At 37.4% G+C, this 27,223-nt stretch overlaps 1 protein-coding gene across 2 annotated transcripts in view; it reads left to right on the forward strand.

The window, feature by feature from the left end:
- The window catches only part of CPED1 (cadherin like and PC-esterase domain containing 1), a 268,463-nt gene that overhangs the window by 73,526 nt on the left and 167,714 nt on the right, over positions 1-27,223 (forward strand). For both annotated transcript variants that reach the window (XM_080818333.1, XM_080818334.1), the window contains 2 exons: positions 18,769-18,901; positions 20,730-20,898. In XM_080818333.1, coding sequence (XP_080674459.1) covers positions 18,769-18,901; positions 20,730-20,898 — 302 coding nt within the window. The remainder of the gene's footprint in view (positions 1-18,768; positions 18,902-20,729; positions 20,899-27,223) is intronic.

The raw sequence follows: 27,223 nt of genomic DNA on the forward strand, positions 1-27,223 counted from the left end.
AAAAATAAGAAACAAGCTTGTCAGTGTGTTTAGGAGTACACACACACACACACACACACACACACTGTATAGTGCTGCATACCTGGCCACTGGCAAGATGGAGGGGAAGGGCACTGGTAGCCAGTAGCACTGGGGTGTGTGGATGAGGCTGAGCTTTAAGGGACTAGTTTTGTCGTTTTCTCTTTGGGAGAAGCTGGACCGAGATGACTGACCCAAAATTGTCTCTCGCTCTTGTGTCACTCATGGCTTTACACTTTGCACATTTGGCATTAGGGCCGTTTGAAAGGCACAGCATGTCCATTTTTCAGTAAACATTTGGCAGCTCATTGACATCTCTGAAGTCCTGCTAAAGACCAACCAGCTGAGGGATCCCTCTGCTCTTGGGTAGGGCAAGTTTGGTAAATCTTTACTGGTTTGTGACCTCTGTACTTCATGCCACCAGCTAGGTATTTCTGTTTGACTTGGAGTTTGTAATCTTGTGCCAAATACTGCTACATGACAGAGGCAACATTGCAGAGCACACTTATGTGTGATTCTGATTATTAATTCTGAGTTTCAGTGGATCATGAAGGAAGAGGTGGTAAGAGTGGTAATCGCTTTTGTTGTCTAAATCTCTATGACAGGCCCCATTTACTTATTTTGATGAAAAATAGGCCAGTTGCATTGCATCGACACAATACCAAAAAACTCGTTAAACTGTGAAGAACTTCAAATGGTAAAGTTTTTTTTTAATTTTTGCATTACATAATGAAAACTCAGTAAACTATGTTTGTTTATTTCACGGATTTGGTTACTCTGTCATCCCAACCTGCATTTATTAATCTGTAGTTGTATATCTTGTTATGTGCACACACATTCCACAACTTAGTATGTAGTCTGCTAGAACAAACTATACGATGTTTGTTGGCATTTTCCTCAATAATTACATCATGCAAGCAGTGATTGTGCTATTTTCCCCACCTCAGTTCTTCCTGAGCCACTGTATTTACAACAGAAATATTAGCAGTGAATCTGAAGTCTTAATAAGATGCCTGAAAAACATAACTTGCTTTAAAACAGACAAAAAAGTTTCTACAGAAGTAGCCAAACTTTTTATTTTTAAGCGATCAAGGGCTACGCTGTGTGGGGATTCCAGGAGCTAGGTTAAGAAGGTTGCAGAAAAAAATCAGGTTCAAGGATTCAGCTGCTTAAAGTGGTGAGAATTCATCCTGACCATTACATACTTGATTCATGAGTAAACTCAATAAGCAAAGGAGAACTATACTGTAATTTTGATTCATTTATCTATGCACTTTTAAATCTATCTAGATAAATAAAGAAAAATATAAATATATGTTGATATATACATTTAATTTTTTATATTAATTAAATCTATCTATCAAGAAAGAGTGTGTGTGTGTGTGTGTGTGTGTGTGTGTGTGTGTGTGTGTGTTTGGTGCTGGAGAATAAAATGTGTGGAACTTCAAAATAATCTCTCTTCCATTCTCCTTTTGGTGGTAGAAATAGATACTGAACAACAAAATTGCAAGTGTTATGAAAGAAGAACATTGTTAGTAAGTTTTCTCTGCTCATTTCTTTGTTCATTCATTTTCTTGGAAGTCTAAGACCATGAGCTGACTTTTGATTTGCAAGATATCATCAACATGAGGAAATAAAATCCCAGTAAAGTGATACATTAACTGTAATGCACACAACTTCTTAAAGGGTTTGTTATAGAACACATTATTCATGAAAAGACGCTTCTTGTTTTGACTAGTCTCTTGAATTTCTCATTATAACTGTAACAATTAATAACAATTTATTAGGACCAAAACATTTTAACAAGCATTTAATGTCTTCCAATCGGACACATTCTGTTGAAAAATATATTGATGAAGACCCAAAATGAGAGTTGCAGCAAGCCATATACAAAGTCAAATACATTTATTTTCCTAAATAGAATCTTAGAATCCTTCATTTGTAGTTGAAGTTGTGATTAGAAAGGATACATGTCTTGGCAGAACTATAATTAAGTGAATGAATGGGGTCATTTTGGAAGCTGTTGTACTTGTTGATGATGGCCTGGGTGCGCTTCTGTCTGGGAAAGCAGCATAGACTCTATTTTATAGTAAACCCCATTCAAATCCTTTGATTCATGACACCAGTAACTTTTGAGACAATTTTCTTTAAATTTCTCTTAGCACCATCTATTGGTAAAATAATGGAACTTTCTTTTCTTCTGAGTCATTTTAACTAATGACATCATAGAGTCATAGCAGCAGTACAATCCCAGTGTTAGCCATTTCATAAGAAAATGTGTAGCAGATCAAACAGTCAACTTACCCCACAGAGGCCAAAAGTAGGTAATTCGTTCACATCCACCGAGAGGGCCTTTTGAAGGCCCATTTTGCCTCACCCATTTCTGAGCATCTGTAAGAAAGCATGTACCTGTAAGAATTCTAGACTTCGGGCGCCTGAGTGGCTCAGTGGGTTAAAGCCTCTGCCATCAGTTCGGGTCATGATCTCAGGGTCCTGGGACCGAGCCCCGCATCGGGCTCTCTGCTCAGTGGGGAGCCTGCTTCCTCCTCTCTCTCTCTCTGCCTGCCTCTCTGCCTAGTTGTGATCTCTGTCTGTCAAATAAATAAATAAAATATTAAAAAAAAAAAAAAAGAATTCTAGCCTTCTACCTAGTGAAAGTAGAAGTCAGCAGTCCTATGGTCCAGGTATGAGAGGACCTGAACTCCAGTTCCACCCATCTGAAGTAGAGTCATGGGATTCTGGGAGAAGTACTTAGTCCATTTGTGCCTCTTTTCTAGGCTCGTGAAAGAGGAACAATTATACCGACCATTCAATTCTCATAGACTTGTCATGAAAATGCTTTATAAAAGAATACATATTGTAAATCTTTAAAAGTAATATATAAGGCATTATTTCCATATTACTCAGGATGTCCATGAATTGACTTGGAAAGGAAAATTAAGTGAGGTTTTCAATTCTCCACTTTGACATAAAAGTGTCACAATAGCATATTTGTTCTTTTTGGAGGCATTCTGAGTTGGAAAGAAGTACGCAAGTATTACCTAGAGGGAGAGGTTAAATATCGATAGTCATCAGAGAATAAGTACTAAGTTTTGGGTTGTTTTGTAGATAATTATAGTAGGGTCTCTTGATTTATGGCACGGAATTTTTTTACAGATAAATTACCCTAAAATAAGAGCAGGAGGTAACATTAAGTTTTTATTATATGTCAGCCACTGTCAAGCAATTTATACTTCTCTTATAAGTCTCTATAACCATTTATGAGGCATTTACTGTCATGAGTCTTTTAAATACAGAAACAGAAGCTCCAAGAACCTCTGGGAAACATAACCAGAAAGAAGCATATCTATACCTAAAGTACTATATTATACCCCTTCTATTAAACTTGGGCCACTATACTGTATTTTAAGTTTGTTTTATAATATGAGAAAATAAGAGAGGAATTATTTAAGAAAGCTAATACCTAGGCCTAATGAGAAATTGAACTTGTTTATGCTTTTTATGATGATGATGATGTTGATTCTTTCATCAACTAAAATAATCCTTTTAATTTCTTATTTATCTTAATATTTATATATAGGCAGATGTTATGTGAATTTGCACAGGCAAAACATTGTTTTGTTTTAGTTTAGTTTTGTTTTGTTTTAGTTTGTTTTGTTTTGTTTAAATAGGGAACTCAATAGCAGACAGAAATTGCCAGTCCTGGGTAGTGAGAAGCTTGGGTCCTCAACCCTGACAGTCATTCCCTCCTGGGGGTCCCCTGGATGTTTTCCCTCTGACCTCTTTTCTGATGTGCCCACCCTAGGCTCAGCTCCCCAAACGACTTACAGCCTTTCTAGGCAGAGTAGAAAATTCGCCACCGTGAACCTCATGTTACAGCCCCATCTCCGGGGGTCAAGGATGAGTCAGGTGTGGGCACAGCCACCAGGCTCATTCCAAAGCCACCAGGCCTTTGGAATTCTTGGAACCACACTGGGCCACTTAGAAGGGCCCAGAATTAGTTGTCCTGGCTTTTTGAAGCTGCTTTTCTGATCTTCATTGGGAGGGTTTTGAGAATTCTCTTGATTGTACAGCCAAACAGGTTGATAAAATACCAATCTGGGGTTGTGGATTAATAGAGGTAAGTAGAACCAAATTATGTTTTGTGGGAAATACATGATTTCTGTGGAATTAATCGTTCTTGAAGGTAGTTTTCAGAACAAGTACCTGCTCTGACCTGATTGCGCATCTGCTGTTGGACAGGGGCTAGGAGCAGACTGAGCCAGGCTACATATGTGTAAATCCCGTCTTGGCCGCTCAATAGTCCAGTGTCCTTGGGCGAGTTGCTTACCTTGTCTGTGCTTCAGTTTTCTGTTTGCCGTGTAGGGATGATAATGGCTCTGTCTCCTAGGACTGGTAAGGGGATAGGATGAGTTAATACTTTTAAAGTACCTAGAACAATGCCTTGCACAGAATGAGCAACCCACAAATGTTTAGTATTATGATTGTTTTTTCAATAAGTATTTTCACAAATATTAATTGATGATTACTAACTGCTGCTTTTATCTAGTTTGGTGAGATACGTTTTTCAGAAAATGTGGGAATAAGAAAAAAAGAAAGAAAATGTGGGAATAAAATCAGGATCTTAAAATAGTCACAAAAATATGTCTTTGCCTCCACTTATACTCACTGTATTTAGATCCTTTCATCTCAAAATCCTGTTGCCAATCACGTTTGGGTCATCTTTCTGTTCTTATCAGATCCCCATTCTTTTTTAATAACAAATATATTTGTTGACCTCTGATTGGTCTGGAAGGTAAATATCTAATTTACCTGTACAGACAATTTCAACAAGCCAATATAATGGCCAGACTTTAGTATAAATGACAAACTGAAGGAAAGGCTTTGTAATATAACAGTTTATACTCTACTATATAAATTTTAGGCACATAAAGTATCATGAAATTGTCAAATCCTCCATTTATATTTTGAATCACCATAAATGTGACAGATACAAATTTAGATTGGTGCCGTTGTATTGTAAGGAAACTGAGATTCCAAGGGTCACATCGCTATTGGTGATGTGCCTTTCCAAAATGATGAATAACTCGAGAAAGTCACAAATTTGAATATAGTCTTCTCTTGCTTAACTTAATTGCTCTCCTGCAAAATTCCGTGTATATTAAAACTGGGTAAAATGCTTTGAGTTTACATGGAAAATGGAATCAAGCTCTAGGTTGAAATAATCACCATCAGGCATTTCACCCACATCAATGTCAAGAGACACATTCAGAAGTGATGTGGGGTGAGGGAGAATTTGTTGTTGTACACAGAGTGATAGTCAACATGATAACAGCTGTTGTGGTGTGTGCACGGGCCACTGAGAATGGATGGCTCATTATCCAGACAGATGCTGGACTTTGCGCCTTACCAATGCCTTCCAAATAAACATCATCTTGATCCTATCCAAAGCAGACATCTCACATTTATGAAATTATTATCTTTAATCCATTTCATCAAATTTCATTAAATTTTATCCATTAAATTTCAGTAGCATTCCTGATCATTGCGATGCCCTCAAATATCCTCTTTGTCTTTGAGGGTTTATCCTGTGTGCTCATGAAGGCAGTCTTCTCATTCCTGGATACCCTGGCCACCATTTACTGCACTTCTGCTCTGCTGCCCTGTGTCTGTCTGCTGCAGACACTGGTGTCAGTGGTCATGTCCACCAAACGTGCTGTCAGTGGTGGCCCACATGGCAGGGGCTGCTGCTGCTGTGCCTGTCATTGTCTGTGCCAAAATGCTAAACCCCACATCAGGGATACCAAAGTTCATGGTGTGCCTGCTTCTCTCATGGCTGCTGCTGACACTGTTGGTGCCCCGTCCCATTGTAACACTCACTGTTTCGCTGGAAGGCCCTTGGTATTCTCAGACATGTGAATAAGTCAAAACTCAATCGACTAGTAGTAAAAAAAAAAAAAAAAAATCAGTAGTTAAAATCCTTCTTTATAATTCTTTTTTTTTTTTTTTTTTTTGCATGTAATGTTATACTCTTAACCTCTCACAGATAATTGAAAGAAAATTTGCCTTAGTGTCGTTTTTGCTCTGACCGAAACCTGTGGTGGAAGACAGGCTGTGATATATAGGAGCAATGCACTAGAAGGCGCCCTTCTCTTTCTTGTTCCTTTATCCTTGGGCTTATCTTGCCAGTCACCTCTTTTCTTTTTAGTATAGATTCCTTATGATTAGACTTCACCCACAGTTCTTCCGGTTAAGGCCAGACATGGTGGACTCCTAATTGAACAGATTAGTTTCACACTAAAATTCCGCTACAGTGGTAAGTAAAACCAGGTAACCGTCTTGCCCTCTCCCATTGATGATAGGGTTTAAAAGAGCAACAACAACACAAGGAGGTGTCTTTTCCTTCTTTTCCCAATTTTGGGGGGTTGCGAGGGTAGCACTGAGCATTGTTGAATTCTAACAGTGTCACAACGGAACCTGAAATATTTGTCTTGACCAGAGTATGGAAATAGACCTGTAGACCTGTATTTATCCCTCAACTATAAAGTCATAACTGTTTATGTCCCTGTGTTCCAAATATTGCAGAAGCAGAAAGTTTACTCTGAATCTAAATACAGAATTAAGAAGAAAAGAAGAAAGATTACATAGTTAAATAAACTGGTCTTTGGCCTAATTTATCTTTTTTAGTTCAGTATTTTGTAATGTTTCTGTTTCTAGATTCCTTCTCTCTCAGTCCCGGGTAGTAGGGCAGTCAACAGCCGATTTTAGAAGAACTGGTGTCATTTAAGGGAAAGAACTTTAAACTGTATTCATAGCAGGCTATAAAAAGCAAAGACACCACCCACAACGTGATATTTAAAATTTTCCAGTTACGTGATTTATTGGTAAATCTACACATGTGTTGTGCCGAAAGCAAAATAAGCAATGTACCAGATGTACTCTAAGTTTTTAATTAAGACTAATTTTACCTATAGGACAAGTTTTAATAGGAGATTTTCCTGTTTACAAGCTATGGAAACAACATTTTAAGCCATTTGTGGGTGAAAAGTCCTTATTAAATAGAATATGGCTCACAGGGAATAGCAAAACAGAAAAACAACCAAAAAACCTAGAGTCAGTTTAAGTCAGTCTTAAAAATTTCTAGTCAGAGGGGACAGGAGAGGGTGGTGGGGATATGGACATTGGGGAGGGTATGTGCTATGATGAGTGCTGTGAAATGTGTAAACCTGGTGATTCACAGACCTGTACCCCTGGGGATAAAAATACGTTATATGTTTATTAAAATAAATTAATTAATTTTAAAAAAGGGCAAAAAAAAATTTCTAGTCAGAAACATGTGCTCCAATGTCAGCTCAAGTTCCTAGAAGTAATGGAATACTGTGAATATTTTAAGTGACTTGGCAAGTAAAAGCCAGATTTGGGGGACTGAAGAAAACACTGAGTCAAGAGCAAAATTCTCTGAGAAATCAGAGGTAGGGACAAGTTGGAGACTAGGTGAGTAGTTTTGAAGCATTGTGCTGAAACCTGAATTGCAAATCCTTTGATGGTTAATGGTAGCCATGAACTTTTGTCATTTTTCACTAGGTTCATGAAATTGAATGAACAACTCTTGTTTCAACTTTTCTTCTAATAGGAATTTCATGTATTTTTCTCCTAAATCTGATTTTGCTAGTCTGCCAGTGGCCACCCTTCCCTCACAGTAGAGTGCCCCAGCCGCCATCTTGGGTAAAGGGGCCTGATGTCCAGCAAAAGGAATGGAGTCACTAATGGCAGGGACCTAAGTAAAAATGGCCCTTTTGATAGAATGTTGAGCATTATGTTGAGTTAAGCAAACAAACAAAAAAAAACACTCCTTTGACAAAAATAGGGCTGACTTAAAAAGCCTTGAGTAGTAGTTCAGCTTTTTAAATTTTTCTCTTTTTGTTTTGAGGAAAGGAGAGGTGGGTACAAAAATGACAGTTAGAGGGGAAATTAGCCTTACTCAACACACAATGAAATTTCTGCCAAATTCTACTTTTATAACCCTCATCTCTCACTGGGCAACACCCTCTAGCTCACTAAAACACCACCTGTACAACTTTTCTCCTAATTGGTTTCTATGTCCACTCTCCTCTATGAACTCATTTGTATAAATTATAAAAATAAATCTATTTCTTTCCATTACTCCAAACAATGTAACAAAGACATGGTTCCCACATAGGTGTGTATCATTCTTTCATAGATCAGAAAGGACGAGGGGAATACCTGTACTCATAATTTTTTTCATAGTTACCTAGTATTTTCCCCTTTTGATTTAAAGCTAGCTTGAATTTTTTTCCCCACTACTTAGCAATCAAGCTTTTTTTGTTTTATTGTAAGATTTTGTTTTTAAGTAATCTCTACACCCAACACGGGGCTTGAACCCACAACCCTGAGATCAAGAGTCACATGCTCCACCAACTGAACCAGCCAGGCACCCCAACAAACCAAGTTTTTAAACTCAGCTTCCATTGAGTCAAGCTACAACTGAGAGTTGGCTTGGTTAACTCCTGACTTTGAGCCCCTGACTGATGCCAGAGCTCACAAGATTTTTTAAAGCAACAACTAAACATTTTTAATTTATTGAAAACGACTAGATGTTATTGGGTGCCACACGGTCATTTTCCCTAAGGCATTCAATATATTTGGTAAGAAAAAAACAAGATACAAATAACTTACTGTCCACCATCCACCTATTTTAAAGCATCTGAGTGGCAGTTTAGAAAGAGATGTTCAGTCTGGAATTGCTATTCAGGGACATGCAGACGTGTGAGGTTCATTGAGATAACATGCTGATGTCAGAACTAAAGCTGAGTTAGATTGTATTAAATCTGGGAAAAATAATTCAGATATGTATTTATATATAAATTAAATATGTATGTTATATAATTTATATACATAGACATGCATATATATATAAGCTACATGCACATATATACCAAAAGAATCTTGGCAATACGGAAGATAAGAGATATATAAAAAAAATATGAACAATACCCTTGGGGCACCTGGGTGGCTCCTTTGGTTAAGTGTCCAACTCTTTATCTCAGCTCAGGTCTTGATCTCAGGGTTGTGAGTTCAAGCCCTTCGTTAGGATCTGTGCTGGGCATGGAGCCTACATTAAAAAAAAAAAAAAGAAGAAGAAGAAGAAGAAGACGGAAGAAGAAGAATATCCTTATAGAAAATAGGCATTTGAATTTAATGTCCTGACCTAAGTTCTACAGGGAGAAGAGCTTAACTTCAGGGTTTAAAATCTATACGAGAATAGGAAGAGAAAAACTCGAAATTTTAATCACCTAATTAACATTTTTAAAGACCAGCAATTACTTAGCACTTCAGATATGAAGACCCCCTCCCCTTTTGGCTCAATTAATTGGTAAATTCTTTAGTCATTTACAGGATATAAAATAGATCAAATGTACCTGGCTAATGATCGTCTTACCTACCTAAGGTTGAAAACTGAGACACCTTTCAGAAATTCTTGTCAGGTTCTGCCTGGGTTCTGACTCTTGCCCTTTGTGTCCTCATCTATATTAGGAGTGGACTCTTGTATTATGATGCCACTCAGCCAAGCCTGACCTCCACAGACTCCAATTATATCACTGGTCAGTCGGAGAGGGGAAAGAACTTGAGGATAAAATGGTTCCATAAAAGTATGTTTGCTCAGTGTCCTAACCAGAAATCTTTTCTGACATATTTCCATGTTACTGACCTATTTCTGGCATTTGGATCTCTGGCCCTCATTAAATTTCTCTTGGCAACTGGCTCTAGTCCCTGTATTCTATATTTTTGTCTCAATCTTGGAGTCAGATATTATGAAAATATTGATATTCTAAATATGTACTTGGTTCACGTTTAATACATTTACTTATAAATAGTGTAGAAGTGGGGAAGCAGATTGAGAGTAATACCATGCACATTTTATTGTACCAAAAACATCGGGTAAAAAATGGAAGATTGAGTTGGTCTGTGAAGTTGCCATTGAAGGAAAAATAGGTTAATGCATGGTTTCATTTAAAATAGGGACAATAACCCCCAGTGTTTGTGTCTTACATTTAAATTAGGACTGACTTCAATATACTTAAAAAGAATTTAGAATCTCAGATTTGTAGTAAGTCATTAATTATTCTGATGTAAATTATATCAAGAGTATTTCATGGTTTACTCCAGAAAATGTTCCTGAGAAAAAAACTTGAATATTAATAAAGTGATTAACTTATTTTCACAAGGGGTGGGTTTAGACAGCTCTTCTATTATTATATTTGTTGCACTCTATGTATTAATATTGTGTTGGAGGTTGTGTTTCAAATTGTTATTAATGATGCTCATTAATTTATACTGAATTATTCATCTTTGGTCTTGCTGAACTAGTCAAGCATTTTTTCCCTTTCTTTTTCCCTGGAAAATTCATGCAGAAAAAATATCAAAGCAAAATTAAGCTGCCATAAAGTAATAAAACAATCTTTCATGCTGTTTGGCCATTGCAGTGAAATCACAGGGGCAAAAAAATTGAAGTAGTAGTCTAGACATAGCTTTTATTACCAAGGAAAATGAATAGAATTCAAGGTTCTTATGTTGTCATGGTCAAAACATAGAGCAGTCCATGGGGAAAATTGTTTTTGTACAATTGCATGACTTTGACACTTCCACTGAAAAAGAACAGAAAGGAGAGCATTTATGGCTTGCATTTACTGAGTGCTCAACGAGCATTGGATTGATTGGTTAGTTGGTGAAAACTTTATACGGTGACTACTTCTTTCAAGCACATTGTTGTATCACTGATCTGGTCATTTTTATGGGTCAGATGGTATCTCCATTTACATCAGGACATGGACTGCAACTTATTTCTTACAACACAAAATGGAAGTTATTCTTTTCCCCCCAAAACTACTATACTGACAGACTATGATATTTATATTTGTGGTTTGATGCACCCTTATTTGGCATCATAAGAAATATATTCTGGGAAACTATAGACAATAAACTATTGGTATCAAATCCAAATAGGTAGTAATGTCAAATCTTAAAAAAGGAATTTTGAGTTGCTTGGCTTAAGGTTAGGATTACGTATTAATAGTGACACTTGCATAAAATGAAAGTGAAAAATATATTAATGAATTGATGTGTTTGGAGCACATAGATGCTCAAATTATACCATTTAAATTCAAGCGTAGGTCTGAAATAGTCTAGGGACTCTTGTCTATGGGTCATAAATTTGTTGACTAAGAGCTAGTTCTGTTGACCAAGAGTTGGTTATGTTGGTATTTGTGAAAAAGTATCTTCCTGAACAAAACAGAGAGAAATAGGTTTAAATAGTGCAAAACTGGTTCAGTCTGAGGCTTACCCCATCCACAGAAACCTGGCCTTAACACAGAACTCCTTTAAGTACATGAAACAGGAAATGAACAGTTTTGCTGGGTGATTGCAATGCTAAATTTGAGAAAAGTCACTAAAACCAGTGTGTTTTTACAAGCTACTTCAAATAAAATTGCTGTGTTTTATTTTGGTCTATACATCTGTGCTTATCATATTTCCTGCTTTGTTCTTAAGTGACTAATGTCAAATGTCACATGTTTAAGAATCGCATAAAAAAGGATTTAATAGATTAGACTTTGATAGTCAGCAGTGATGAGAAACACTTAATATTGAATAAATTCAAAAGGAATAACATTAAAGTTATACTTTGTGAAGTTTCTAGTTGTAAACAGATTTCCTAGGTTATAAAAAAGGATTATATTAAACTACTACTAGTAGTAGCTATTTAACATTTTTTGAGAAAGCGCTGTGCAAAGCCCTTTAAAGAAAATTTTATGTTTAATTCTGTCAGCATCCATATGATGGATGTTCTTCTTCTTATTACTGTTATAATTCTCATTTTCCAGATAAAGGCACTGAACTTAGAAAAGTTAAGGAATTTGTTCATGGTTATACTTATGAATAGAAATCCACTAATAGACAAGAATTAGGATTTTTTTAAATAAATGGAATATTATTTGTAAAATATTATTGGGGGATAAAAGGTATCAGATAGCAACTATATTGGAACATCCTGGAAAAATCAGCACATGCATCTTTATTGGGTTCATCCATGTCTTCCCAAGGCATAGATTTAGCTCGCTTGGGGAAACAAAGGCAGCCTTGGTCACCAAATCCATCTCTTAGATGATGTCCCTATAAGGGAAGCCGTCCTCCTGGCTGTCTACTGATGACCTTCTCTTCCATGGTTTTCTATGCTTGCTCTGGGTTCCCAGGGGCTCTGCTGATATTAAACCTCTGGGCCTTTGATAGTTCCTTTCAGGACGTCCATCTCTGCTTCCTCCTGGAGCCTCCCCTGTGTTGTTGCAGGGTCCCAATGGGGTCATAACCCGTCATGTTACTCTTAACAAATACCGCATTGAAGTGAACAGAGAAAAATGAATTCTTGTCCATGTTATGCTGATTTCCTAGGTCAAGAACAAAAGGTTATGCTGTACAACTCTGGTAAAATTACTCAGCAGTTGGCTTGCTCATTCTTTTCACTTCAGCCCCTTTTTCTATGGCCAGTGCACTTATCTCTAGTTATTTGGTTAAGAAGACATTAGCATTGACTTATTAAGCAGAGATATGTGGACCTCCTATGTTAAGTGCCAGCCTACGTGTGTTTGGCACTAGATATGCAATGTAAAGAAAAAATCCAGAATTCCCGACTTCATGGGGCTCCTGGTCCAGTAAACTAATTCCCTTCGAAGTACTTAACACTTAAAACAATCCCTCCTTTCTAACTGCAAATGAGTGATCAAGTTGGTGAACCGGAATGTGCCCCGTGGTTGGTTTGCTCCCCCATTTTGTACAGGGCTCAAAAAATGAAAGGGTCATTGATATTCCCCAAATACTTTCTCACAGGGTGGGAGCTCAAAGGGGATCCAGATACAGTCTCTCCTACGTGGTTTATTGGGCCTCAGATGAATAAAACGGCAACTGGTTGACCTTGTAGAGCTTTCGGAATTGCTGGAATATACGCGAATTCACAGAGGGACCATATTCCAGCCCTGGCCTTGGACTCTAGCCACTTATCTATTCCATTAGGTCATACACAGCATATATTAAAAATTAGAACTTTTCACCTGCAATCACAGGAATTTAGAATTATAAAGGACCTCAGAAATCTAGTTGTTTGTCCAGTAAATAATTGTTTAGTACCCCCTGTGCTTGCTGCTGTCTTTTTCATGATAATGCAAAGAAGGAAACAGATTCAAAGGTGAGCTGTTTTTTCTTTTCTGGGAATTGGCAGAACTTGGGCTATGCTTCTTTTGTTTTCCAAGCATCTACTAAATACTTACTGAATGGATTCGAGTTTGTCCCTCGTAGTAGGGTTTTCCATGGAAACAGAAAATAAGATCTATCTATCTTTCTCTTACTTATATATTTCCTGAGAGAGACGGAGAGAAAGGGATTTATTGTGTAACATATTGGCTCATGTGTTTCTGGAGGTTGAGAAGTCCCATGATCTGACATCTGCAAGATGGAGACTCAGGAAAGCTGGCGATGTAGAGAGCTAATGGTTAGATTCTAGTCCAGGTCTGAAGGCCTGAAAACCAAGTGTACTAAGAGCGGGAGAAGATGGATGTCACAGTTCAATTAATGAGTCAGAGAGAGAGCAAAGTCAACCTTCCTCTGCCTTTTTGTTCTGTTCAAGCACTCAACAGATCGGTGGATGCCCAGCCACATCTGGGAGAGCTATCTGCTTTACTCATTTCATCAGTCCAAACGCTGATCTCCTCTGAGCATACCCTCACAGACACACCTATAATGTTTAAGCAGCTATCTGGGTATCCCTTGGTCCAGTCAAGTGGACACATAAAATTAACCAGTGCACCCTTTCGTCATTCCTACCCATAGACATTCTAGCCACTGGAACCTTCTTTCACAGGTGGTGTGTTTATGTACTCCCTTGCTTCTCTCCAATAGGCATCACAGCGTAGTAAGAGAAATGTTATGAATTGCTGATATTTGATCAATATTCAACCATTTTTTACGTAACAAAATGCAGTTTCATACAATTCATCTTAAGCCATGACCTACTGCCATGTACAAATGCTCTTATTAAAGATCAAAGCTAATGTTTCTTTCTTTTTTTTTTTAATGTTTTATTTATTTATTTGACAGACAGAGATCACAAGTAGGCAGAGTGGCAGGCAGAGAGAGAAGAGGAAGCAGGCTCCCCACTGAGCAGAGAGCCCGATGCGGGGCTTGATCCCAGGACTCTGGGATCATGACCCGAGCCAAAGGCAGAGGCTTAACCCACTGCTCCACCCAGACGCCCCTAATGTTTCTTTCTTATTCACTCTTCTCCTATGTGCATGCACGCGCACACACTCTCATACACACATAGGATCCTTTCTCTGGGACATGGGGCTGGTAAGAAGAAAACTAGAGCCAAAGTTTGTATTTTCCAGATGCGCGGTTTGCCTCATTCTCTATTGGCTCCCTCACTCTAGACTCTTCCCCAGGAAGCTGTCCTTCGCACTTTGCATCAATGGGGCTCCCTTGTCCCCTGACTTTTGGCAGGAGATCAGAGTTCAGGAAGAGAGAACTTTGGGGTAATTGTCCCCTACCTGCTTCCCTGCCAGACCCTGGCTTAGAAGTGCCTGTGTTCTTCTACCTGTGGCCATAGCTCAGCACCCTCTCTCAAAGCTATGCCCTTTGCTTGGTTCTATAATCACCGCCCTCCTGGCCTTGGGGTGGCAAGATCTTCCCTTTCATCAGCCCTAGGAGCTTCACTACTTATTATTTTCCCTTATCGCTACCTTCTTTAATAGTCCCCTTCTGTAAATTTCTTGGTTAATGGTCTTCACTTACCTCTTTGACTCTGCCATCCATTCATTTTCTCCCAGGGCTCTGACTGTTTTTTCCTGGCTATGACTTTAGTTTGTGCATATATTAATTTACATTTGTTGTGTATATAAGTTCTGCGGGTATGTTTGCATAGCTATACCTGTAGGCTAAGGACTAAGACTTGTAAATCTCTTGGGATAGAAAGAACAATTAATATATCCACAAATGGTACTTATTTTATAATTCTAACCTCAAAACTGATTGTTAATTATTAATTAAGACTTTTTATCTTCACGAGAGGTTTTAAAATAAGAAAATACTGGCTAACTATAGCTTCCTAATCTGAAATGCAAGACAATATTCAAACATTTATGAAATATAATTACATTTTCCAATATTACTTTCCTATTAATTATTAGCTCTGGGCAAAACATTAAATCAAATATAGTTTAAATTTGCCTGTTAATCTTTGCTAGTTTTCTAGTGTAATAGTCTTTGCCTATAGTGTATATAATTATATGGCATATAGAAGGCAAAAAATAAAATATTTTTAATACATTGGGATATCATTTTGTTCTCCAAGTACATGTTGACTTAAACGCCCCACCCCCACCACCATCAAACTAGCTCATTGCTAGAACAAACTTTTACTGAGCAGTTGTTATGCACCAACATTGTGTTCAGTGATGTGGGACAATCAAGAGATAGTGGGAAATCATATTCTGGATTCTAGAAGACTCCTTGGCATTGTCACACACCCATTAGGCATTGGTTATTAAGAACCAAAATGAAAACCCAGGTCTTATGGTTCTGGTTGAATCTTTGTTTTCTTGAAACTGTACCATACTCAGTGGGTACTGACAGCGTGCCTGGCCGACCAAATGTTAGAAGGCAGGAGAAAAGCAGTCTTCATGCATCTTTAAAAAATTGTTCGTTTTTTCCTCTGGGTAAGTGTTAAAATTACAAGCTTCATAGCTCTTTAAAATAAGTTCAGAGTAGCCAATACATAAAAACACATAGATATTTCACATCTGTATCTGGTTCTTCATTCAGTCCTCATATTGTGGAGTAGAAAAGGGCTAAGGTTACATGCTAGGCCCTTCGTATTTAATTACTGTCTGCAAATAGTTAGTAAATATGTGTTAATGAATTACAAGTCCATTTAAGACACTCATAGGCATATCATAGACACTCATCTCCCAGATTTCTCCCCCAAACAGAAGGAAGCTACTTTGGCATTGTTTATAGAAGATTTCTAGGTTCCTATGTGTGTTGGGTGGTCAAGGGAAAGGGGGGAAATGGAATACACACACACACACACACACAAAGGGTAAAAGTTACTTTAATCAATATTAAATTCCATTGTTCAACCACAGTTTCAGGGGCTGATGCGGAATGCTGACATATTCTTGACAATTCCTATACTGGACTCTTTGTGCTCTGTGTTTTAGGCTCTTCCCCTTGAACTAAGGCAAAAAAAAAAAAAAAAGGTGACATAAAATTATTTATTCTTTGACATATTTGCTGGCTACCACTTCCTGAAAATCATTGAGGTATTACCTTGGTGGAACACTTAATAGGGGCAGCTTCTCCAAAGTCCGCTCTGCTTGGGCTTCAAATCAATGCTGTGCTTCCTGGCAGTATGGATAAAAAGGAAATCAGAGTCAATTACACTGTTCTCGTATTATACAAAAGAAGGCCACAAATTAGCTCTTCTGGAGAGACAGAATCTTTCCTAGTAATAAATCCCCAAAAAATGTCTACTTAGTGAAAAAAAGAGAATGCATTTTCTTACCGTGAATTTAAAGGATTATATAAACATTTCAACTCTTCTTAAGTTGTGATTCCCAAGAAAAGAAATTATCTTAATGACTCTTCATTTGTCACATCCAGAAACAAGCAATTTGAGTGTTTTTTTTTATTATGATGTATTAGAACTTCATTAATAAGGAAGACTTACAAGGAGGCCATCATTTTTTGAGAAAGATCACACTGTGCTAAATAATGAGATATGGGAATACATTGAACAGCTTGACTTCTGCTGACTTTTACTTAAGAGTGTGAAGTGTTTTAAATTAGACTATGTTAGTATTGATGAAACGTGCACAAGGGGGAAAAATAATTTAAAGGCTTTGTTCCATTTTGAGAGCGAGATAAATTGTATAATTTAAAAATAAATCACTGTGACCTGACAGCAAGGAAACAACAACTCTCATGTGCTGTTGGAGGGAGTGGAAATTGCGGCAACATTTTCCGAAGCCAGTTCAATAAAACCTATCAAATTTACAATGCATGTATTTGTTGATCTGGCAGTTACACATATAGACTAGACTTTGCCCCTAGATAAACTTATGAAAGTACACCAAAATAGATTTAGAAGAGCATTCATTGTGCAGTATTTTTGAAATAAAAGAAAAAATTACAAATATAATCTGAATACCTGACAATAAGAGAATGATTAAATCAAATGTATATTCATTTAATGGCACGCCCTAAGCCATTAAAAAGTGTAACGTAGTTCTATGTATGTGCAAATGGCAAGGATTCCAGGATGGACTGGTAGGTAAATATGCCAGACATAGACCATTATATAACAACCCCACCCCCCCATCTGCAGCGGATGAGTTCCAGGAGCCCCAGGGGATGCTTGAAACCGCAGATAGTACCTGTATGCACTTTTTTTTATACATACACACCTAAGATAAAATTAATTTAATTTAATTTATTTAATTTATTTTATAAATTAGGCACAATAAGAGATTGATAACAATAATTAATAATAAAATAGAACAGTTATAACTGGACTGTAAGAAGGTTATTTGAATGCAGTCTCACTCTTTCAAAATATATGAGTGTGTTGCTTTCATCCTTCATGTGATGATGTGAGAGGATACCACGCCTGTATGATGAGATGAAGGTGGGTGACACAGGCACTGTGACATAGCGTTAGGCTGCTACTGACCCTCTGATGGTACGTCAGGAGGATCCTTTGCCTCTTGACGGGGGTTGACCATGGGTAACTGAAACTGAGGAAAGCAAAACAATCAATAAAGGGGACTACCGCGATGTCTCTTTTGGATAATTGAAAAAGCAGAAATATCTGCCTATATAAGTTGTATGGATATATTGATATATCAGTTTACATATTGAAGAACCGCATGCATCTTACCCATTATGCACTGATACAGATTTCAAAAGTGTAAAAATGTAAACATTGGCTTTGGCAGAGAGAGGTCCCAGATAGGGGTGAATTGCTGGATGTTTCTTTTCTTTTTTTTTTTTCCCCAATTTGATAACATTCTATACAATTTGAATTTTTTAACCATGTACATTCAATACATTTTTTTTTAAATATCAGTGAATGTTCTGAGTAAACCATTACTATTGGTCTTCACTTTTATATGCTTTAAAAATATTAAATACTATTTTACAAAATGATAAAACACTGTTTTTGAGTTTACCAAGATCATGAAGCCTGACATACTCTCTGGCACATGAAGGACTGTGCTATTGTCAGGAAATCAACTCAAGTTGTCCATGTGATATTCTCATCACAGGCAAAAGTCAGGTCCTGCAGCCATCTTCCTATAGTAGAGTGCATCTGTTATGTGTTTGGAGGATAGTTCTGCCTGGTGCAGGACAGTTGGAGACATCATATCTACCTCCCTTTCCGAGTAGGAAGAGTTGAAATCCGTTACTACAATTGTTTTCCTAATCTGTTGTAAGAGAATGAACTGCAAAACAGAGGCCTCTCTGAACATGCATTATGGAATGGATCTAACTTTGAGTCAGAATGGAGAAACAATGGTTGCCTGGTTCCCATACACCCAGCAGCAGAACAGAGCAAACACTATTTTGGAGCAATTTCAAAAAGAAAGAAGAGAATGACTGGTTTTTGCTCTTTTGAATTTTTTTCAGAGCTACGACTTCCAGTGAGCCCTTCTGTGTGTCTGGATCAGAGCGTGCAGTTAAAGCTGAGCACTTCGAGTCACCTTTTAAAACCAGTGAAGCCACATACGTGGAAACCATGGGACTGGCGACGTGAACAGCTGTAAGCTAATCATTTTGATTTGTTATATCCAGCATGCATTCTTGGAAACAGCTGACAAGAGAAAACCCCTGAACATGTCTAGGGGGTATTACATGTTTGAATTATTAGGTTCTGTTACATAAAATTTTATCTCTCTCTCTTTTTTTTTAATTTTGTTTTTTTTTTTCAGTGTTCCAAAATTCATTGTTTATGCACCACACCCAGTGCTGCATGCAATACGTGCCCTCCACAATACCCACCACCAGGTTCACCCCACCCCCCCAAAACCCTCAGTTTGTCTCTCAGATTCCACAGTCTCTCATCTATCACTTCTCCATAAAGAATGCCATCATTGATTTTTTTCTAGAGTAATTCAAACCTCTCTTGCCATAGAATAAACATTTGGGTAAATAGGACTCTTATCTAGGAAGTTACATTAATGGAAATTGAATTTGGAACCTTGACAATGTGAAACTATAAAATTTTAACTTCCATTTTATACTCAAATGACATTGCCCTAGTCTATGAGTATGGCCAAATGAATTTTTTTCCAGTTATATATATATATTTTTTTGACAATGTGAAATTATAAAATTGTAACTTCCATTTTATACTCAAATGACATTGTCCTGGTCTATGAGTATGGCCAAATGAATTTTTTTCCAAATATATATATATATCTATATATCTCTATCTATATAGGCATATATGGTTCCTAGGATCTAAGAAGACAACTGCAGTACCAAACTATCTAAGTTCCCTCCAAGGAAATGAATTTGTAATGTAGATAAATTATAGTGAAAAATGAAAAGCTTTTCATATCTTATCCAAGAAACAAAATAGTTTACTTCATCTAATTTTATAATTATCTGGTAGATGTCTACAGTTAATAGTATTTATTGAAGAATCATATGCATCTCCTGCTTACCTAGACTTCAAAAGTTGAAATAGAACAATCTTTTCATTGGTCAAACATAGATATTTGAAACAGAAATACTGTGTGAGAAGCAAGTAACTAGATATTTTGGAATCTTTTATGATGAAAGTATACTTGTTTCATCACAAAATATTAATGTTAATTTTCCTTTGTAACCTGAAGTGTTATCTTCACAGCTTATTCTTTAAATGAACCCATAATTATCCATGGTGACCGTTATTGGGTAGAATCAGACTAGTAGGGAACACATTTTGGCATATTTTTGGTGACCTCTCCACTCTTGGAAAGTAAATCTTTTCTTGTCAAGGAGAAGATAGAGCAAAGGCAGGCCAGGGCAGGACGGGAAAATGTCTTCACTATTCCTTAAACTGTAATTTGTATCACTTTTATTGTAATGGTACATTCATGACCAATTTATATTTTTTAAACCTTTAAACCTTACTTTAGGAACTATTTTCCCATCTTTCTTTCTCTTAAAAAAATTTTTTTTAAAGATTTTATTTATTTATTTGACAGACAGAGATTACAAGTAGGCAGAGGCAGGGAGAGAGGGAGGAAGGAAAGCAGGCTCCCTGCCGAGCAGAGAGCCCGATGCGGGCCTCGATCCCAGGACCCTGGGATCATGACCTGAGCTGAAGGCAGAGGCTTTAACCCACTGAGCCACCCAGGCGCCCTTAAAAATTTTTAATTAAGTCTACCAGAGTGGAGAACTCTTATCAATTTGATCCCCTCTTTCAGTACCTGTATATCCCCTGGTAGTGATGCTAATAAGCAGTGAAATTGTTTAAGGAAACCCACACATTGAAGGCTACAGCCCAACAAAGGGCAGATGAGTATACAACCCTTCAAGGTAATTCGCAAATGATGTGCCCCAAGTTATGGAGCATTAACTATGCTGGTTCATTTTTTTAGGAACCAAACGACAGTTCTTGCTCCACATGAAGCAGTCTTCAGAGCTGAAGAAATATCTGTGATTCTTAAAGCGTATGTGTTGGTGACGTCCTTAACACCTTTGCGTGCATTCATTCATTCAACTGGCACAGTTTGGAATCCGCCAAAGAAAAAACGCTTCACTGTCAAGGTAAAATTTCTGTCGAAGCTGTTATTTCACTCAAAGTATATGAAGATAAGTAAAGTGAGTTGAGCTGCCTTTCTCTGACCTTTATGATTATCAAACCCATTGAACAAAGATTGCCTCATTTTATTGCGGCAAGTAGAGGTTTTCATTTAATAGGTGCAGGTCCAAAAAAGGAACTGGAAAGGGCTTAATTCATGAGAGAACACAAAAGCTACAGTTTGTTTCCTTAATTCATCATTTTACTTCAATTCTTTGACCCATTTCAAAGCTAATCCTCAGTTGTGTTCTGTTTTCTTGACTTTCCTCCCATTCAAGAAAAATACAGTCATTACAACAAGTGAAAATAAAATGTTTCCCTTTTGTTTTCTCTTCATTCTTAGGAAGCAAAATGCCTATTTCATTACAGTAATCAATATGGAATATTTGCTGTGTGAAAAACAAAGCTCCTAAGTGTTCCTAAGCTAGAAAGCCCTGACATAAAGCATGAGAACATTTTCTGGGAAGAACTTACTAACAACCACAAAAAATTTAGGTGTAAAAGGTAGCTCAGGTTACCTCCATTGAAAATAAGGTCTAGTAACAACACATTGGGTAAATTTTAAGAAGTTTCCAATTCTTTTTTAAGATTTTATTTATTTATATGACAGAGAATGAGAAAGAGAGCACAAGTAGGGGAAGGGAAGAAGAGCAGGGAGCTGGATGCGGGGCTCCATCCCAGGACCCGGAGTTCATGACCTGATCTGAAGGCAGACGCTTAAATGACTGAGCCACCCAGGCACCCCAAGAAGTTTCCAATTTTAGAGAAATAATTGTTCAGAGGACAGGTAAGAGGAAATAGGAAGAAACTAAAAGAACACACAAGTATCTTAACTTATATGTTCTTTCAGTTTCTTCCCATTTTCTCATATTCATTCTCTGAACAATTATTTCTCTAAAATAAAAAATTTCTTCGAAGAGCAAACACTACATGATCTCACTTATATGAGAATCCAAAATTGTCAAGCTCACAGAAGCAAAGAATAGAATGGTAGTTATCAGGGGCTGGGGGAAGGGGGAGTGAGAAGGGATTGTTCAATTGGTACAAAGTTTCACTTATGCAAGATGAGTATGGTCTAGAGTTTTATGGACAGCATAGTGCCTACAGTTAATATTACTAAGATTTTCTAAGAGAAGAGAACTTATGTTAAATGCCCATATCACTAAATAATACATACATACATACATACATACATAGGAGGTAAAATTTGGAAGGAATAGTTGTGATGATGGCTTGATTGTGGCAATGGTTTCATACGTATATTTACCTCCAAACTCATCAAATTGTATGTATTAAATATGTACAGCTTCTTGTATTTCAATCATAATAAAGTGGCTTAAGAAAAAGAATGTAAAAGTGCCTTTTATAGTTTCAAGAGATTCAGAAGTGACTGAACCTGATGGTTTTCCAGAATTTATCTACATTGTATATAAACTACATTGTAAGTTCTGGAAAATCTTCCAGTGTTGAAAAATCTTTAAATGGCCCATTAGATATTGTTGATTTAAAAAAAGATCAGCATGAGAAAAGATACGGGTGCCATATTCCTTAGTATAATAAATGGCTGACATTTTAAGGAAATACCATTGATGACTTTAGTCTTAAGGGCACTTTATTTTAAGGACAGTCATCTTAACTGTATCAACCTAGGTGGTTTTTAGTTAATTATGAAAAAGTGGAATCAAATTTGGTTTGTCTTTCATGTTATCTCCCACTAGTCTTTACAGTGGTTGGTTGTATTTTCCTAAGTACCTTTCATTATTTTCATATTTCCCTTCCCATTAGGTTGAATTATATGAAACTGCTGGTATTTGGTCATTTTTGGCCTATAAAAAATTGCAATTTCATACAATGCAACCTAATATTTGGAACTCAGGTACAGAGAGAGAAAATGAATCATATTCCTCCATTCATGTCACATTCAGGCATTCAACAAATGTTTACTCAGCACAGTCCAAAACCCCCGTTCTTGTAGAATTACACTAGCAGTCTATGCAAGACTCCTACCTCGATCTATGCAATCCATTTTATCCCCTTTCCCCATTCAATTCCCTTGCTCCTCAAAAGACCACCATTATAATGATTTAATGTGTATCATTTAGTTTAGATGATTGTAAAATATGCAGTTTTGTTTTGTTATACATATATATGCTTTTAATTTATGTAAATTGTATTAGAGACTTTTTTCTTTTACCTTTTTAAAGTGCAGCATTACATATTTTCAAGAGGGATACATTCACGTTACATGTGCACCTTCTATGTTACCTTTCACTGCTGTACAGTATTCCATGCCGATATTCTGTTACAGTTACCTACCCACACCTCCAGTGATAGACAGCTTGATTGTTCCAACTCTTGGCTAAACCAAATAGTGCTTCAAATGTACAAAGTCTTATATATGACTCTTTGTGAACCAGCATATGATTTTTCCAGAGACTATATGCCTATCATGGGACTTGCTAGGTCATAAGACATGGGTTCATTTGATAGAATTAAATAATCCCAGCTCACCCTCCAGAAGACCGTTATCAGTTTCTGTGCCATGATCATTCTCTCCATATCCCCACAACCTGCCCAACACTTGACCTTTCCAGCTTGCAACAGGTGACAAGTGACATTTTACTCTTGCATATTTGTCATCTATCTGTTAACTTTGTCCATAGTGTCCTTTGTTGGCCAGGAATCTTCAATTGACTATTGAAATAAATGTTTCCTTATAATGCCTGCTTTGGAGATTTAGTTCCAGAAATTATTTCTTATCTCTAAGCCCCAGGATAGGCTTCTCCACTTTCTTCTATTACCTTTATAATTTTTTTCTGGACATATAAGTATTTTATTCAACTAGATGAAGTATTTTATTCAACTCGATCCAGATTTCTTTTTCTATATAATCAATTCTCATGGGCCAAAAACTCATCATTTCCTATGAATCTAATATCACCTTTATTGTATAGGTTCCCATTTGTATATGAGGCTTCTTCTGAGCTCTCTGTTCTGTTCCAGTTGGCCCACTTGTTTTTCTTATTTCGGCAGTGTACATATATCTTAGTACCTGAAGGGGGGTTCCTTCTTTCTCCCTTTCTTTACAAAATTAAATTAGCTATGTTGTAGTCTTTTATTTCCTCATACATATTTTAGGATATCAAGTATTTATTTTAAAATCCCACAGTAATTCCAATATATAATTACATTGAATTTGTAGTTTAATTTTTGAAGAATTGAATGTTCATAATATTAAGTCTATTTATTTATTCAAATCATGTTTTCCTTTATTAGAGTTTAAAATGCTTTCTCCACAAAGATCTTACATGTTCTCACTTATGTTTATTTCTAGATTCCTTAGAATATTAACTGATAGACTTTTTGAAATTATATTGTCTATTCAGTTCTCACTAGGATAGAGAAATACTATGTTTGAAGTTGAACTTGTATTTGGTAAACTTGTTCCAATAATTTTGCCTTTAAATCCACTGAGTTTGGGCTTTCAAGGCAAGTGATTATTTTATCTGCAAATAAGGTCATGTTAATCTCCTTGTTTTTAATTCTTTCCTTCCTTCCTTCCTCCGTCCCTCCCTCTCTCCTTTCCTCCCTCCCTGTTCGTGTGTTCCTTTGCTTTTTCTTTCTTTCTTTTTTTCTTTTCTCTTTCTTCCTTCTTTCCTTCCTCCCTTCCTTCCTTCCCTCCTTTCGTATCTTTTCCTTCCTCCCTTCATTCCTTCCTTCCTTCCTTCCTTTACTAATTTTGGTCAGAATCTCCTGTACTAGTTTTAGAGAATGAGAGAGAGAGAGCATGAGAGGAGAGAGGTCAGCGGGAGAAACAGACTCCCCATGGAGCTGGGAGCCTGATGTGGGACTTGATCCCGGGACTCCAGGATCATGACCTGAGCCGAAGGCAGTTGCTTAACCAACTGAGCCACCCAGGTGCCCCTCCTGTACTAGTTTTAAAGGTAGAAATGAAAGGTAAATATTCTCAAATTGTTCTTCATCTTGAAAGAAATGCATCTCATATTTCTCTACTAAGTATAATGCTTGCTGTGGGTTTTTGGTTTTTAATCTTTACAATTCCTGCCCAAGTAGTGAGAATATAACTAGCCAAACTGTATCCATCATCCTGTTACAACTATTGCAACATATTGGTAATTTTGTTTCCTCTGCACCATCTCCTTCCTCCTTCCAGACAACAGTTTATTTTGAAACAAATCCCAGACATCATATGATTTCATTTGTAAACCTTTTTAGAGTATAACTCTGAGGAAGATGGATTTATACACTTGACTAAGTTAAGTAAGTTCCCTTTTATTTTTAGTTAGCTAGAAGTCTTTGCCATAAAAAGATTTTGAACTTTACAAATGTTTTTTTCTGCGTTAATAAAATTATATCACTTTTTTCCTCCTCAAGTTTATTTTTGTGATATATGACATTGCTAGATTTTCTTTTCAGAAAACTCCCTTGCATCACTGAGATAAAGCCTATGTGATTACTTGGGGCTATTTTTTAAAACTGTCTTGGATGTGTTTAGTTATGGTTTTTATGTCTATGTTTATAAACGATATGGAACTATAATTGTATTTTCTTATGCTTATCTTGTTTTTAGAGTTGAGATTACTGGATAAAATAGGACTGGATAACATTCACTCCTTTTCAGTTTTCTGGAACAACTTGTGTAAGCTAGGAATTACTTCTCCTAGTTGTTTACAGTATCCTCCTGGACCTGTTTCTCTTCTTCGTGGGTGTTTCCAATTTGGGCCTGAAGTCTTTTACCTTTAAATTCTGGAAAATTTGTTTTCATTATTTTTGAGACATTTTGCTCACTGTTTTTTCTTTCTTTCTTCTGTTGTCCAGATTTTGACCCCTTCGTTTCATGTGCTGATACCCCTTAAGACGTATGCACATTTGTACTTACATTTATTCATTTCTTATTTTATATCCTCTTGCTTCTTTTTGGTGATTTCTCTCTTCACAGTTCATTTTGCTACTGTCTTCCATCATTTCCTTGAGTATATATGTCTTAAAGATTTTATTTGTTTATTTGAGAGAGAGCAGAAAAGAGCATGGGGGAGGGTGCGGGTGGAGTGCCGAAGGAGGGCGAGAAGCGGGAAGCAGGATGCGGAGCTTGATCCCAGGACTCTGGGATCATGACCTGAGCCAAAGACAGATGCTTAACTGACTGTGCCACCCAGGAGTCCCTTTCTTTAGTATATTCATCATGCTTTTTAAAAGTTCCTAGTGCATTAGATTTAGAGATAAGTGTGTGATCCATTGTACCATGGCGCCCCAAGTCCTTTAGTTCAAGTAGCATCATATAAGTCTTTTACTTCATTGCCTTACTTTTACTTTGTTTGCCTCCTGCTGGAAGTAGCTGTATTTTCATGTGTCCCAGCTTTGTTCTTTGAGCTTAAGTTCTTCTGCAGATACGATTTATTCCAGCTGATATGCCCTTGGCCAAAGGCCAGTCCTGCAGGTGTAACCAAGGTGTATGGCGGAGGAGGAGTTCCAAGCATCCGAAACCCATTTTCAATCGTTGCCCCCTGCAGCCCCTCTAGCAGTGGTTTCTCTGGTCAGAATTTCAATCCCTAAACTCTTAGGAAGTAAAGCCTTGAGAGGAGGCACTTCTCTCCATTATAATCCATCAAACTTGAGGTTTGAGAGAAGAGTGGGTGCCAGATGTGATATAATTCCACCCCTCCTCATCCAGTCTTCACCTGAGCAGGACATTATCCGCCCTCCCCCCCCCCGCCCTGCCCCCGCTCAAATTAAGCAAGCTGATTCCTGGGGTGGACTTTATTATACCCTGAACAGGAATGGAGAAAACAGTGATTGTCCTTAGGGGATCACAGGTGGGCAGGCAGGAGGAAAACGAGACCAATTTCCTCCATTCTGTCCACTCAGCGGAGCCCCTGGCACTCACCCTCCCCACATTCCAGTGGTTCTGTCCCTCGCCACCACCACTGGCCAGACCAGTTCAAAACAGCTTTCACAAATCCCCTTCACACAGGTTTTTATTATTTATTCTTTTGAAGCTCCCTCCCCCATGCCTTTTTTTTTTTAAAGCATCACTTCCCCTAAGCCCAGTAGAAATGACCATTAGAAATGAAACCCCTTTTTTTGTGATAGTTTTTATGTACAGTAGACCCCCTTATCCGCACATTAGCTTTCTGCAGTTTGAGTTCATCCCACGCCCCTGCCCTGCCCCCAAAGACTTCCGGAAGCAGATGACCCTCCTTTTGATAAATCAGCAGAAGGTCTATAGTAGCCCTAATGCTACATCACAGCACCTGCGTCATCTGCTTCACT

The sequence above is a fragment of the Martes martes genome (assembly GCF_963455335.1).
Source record: "Martes martes genome assembly, chromosome: 11".
Lineage (NCBI taxonomy): Eukaryota > Metazoa > Chordata > Mammalia > Carnivora > Mustelidae > Martes > Martes martes.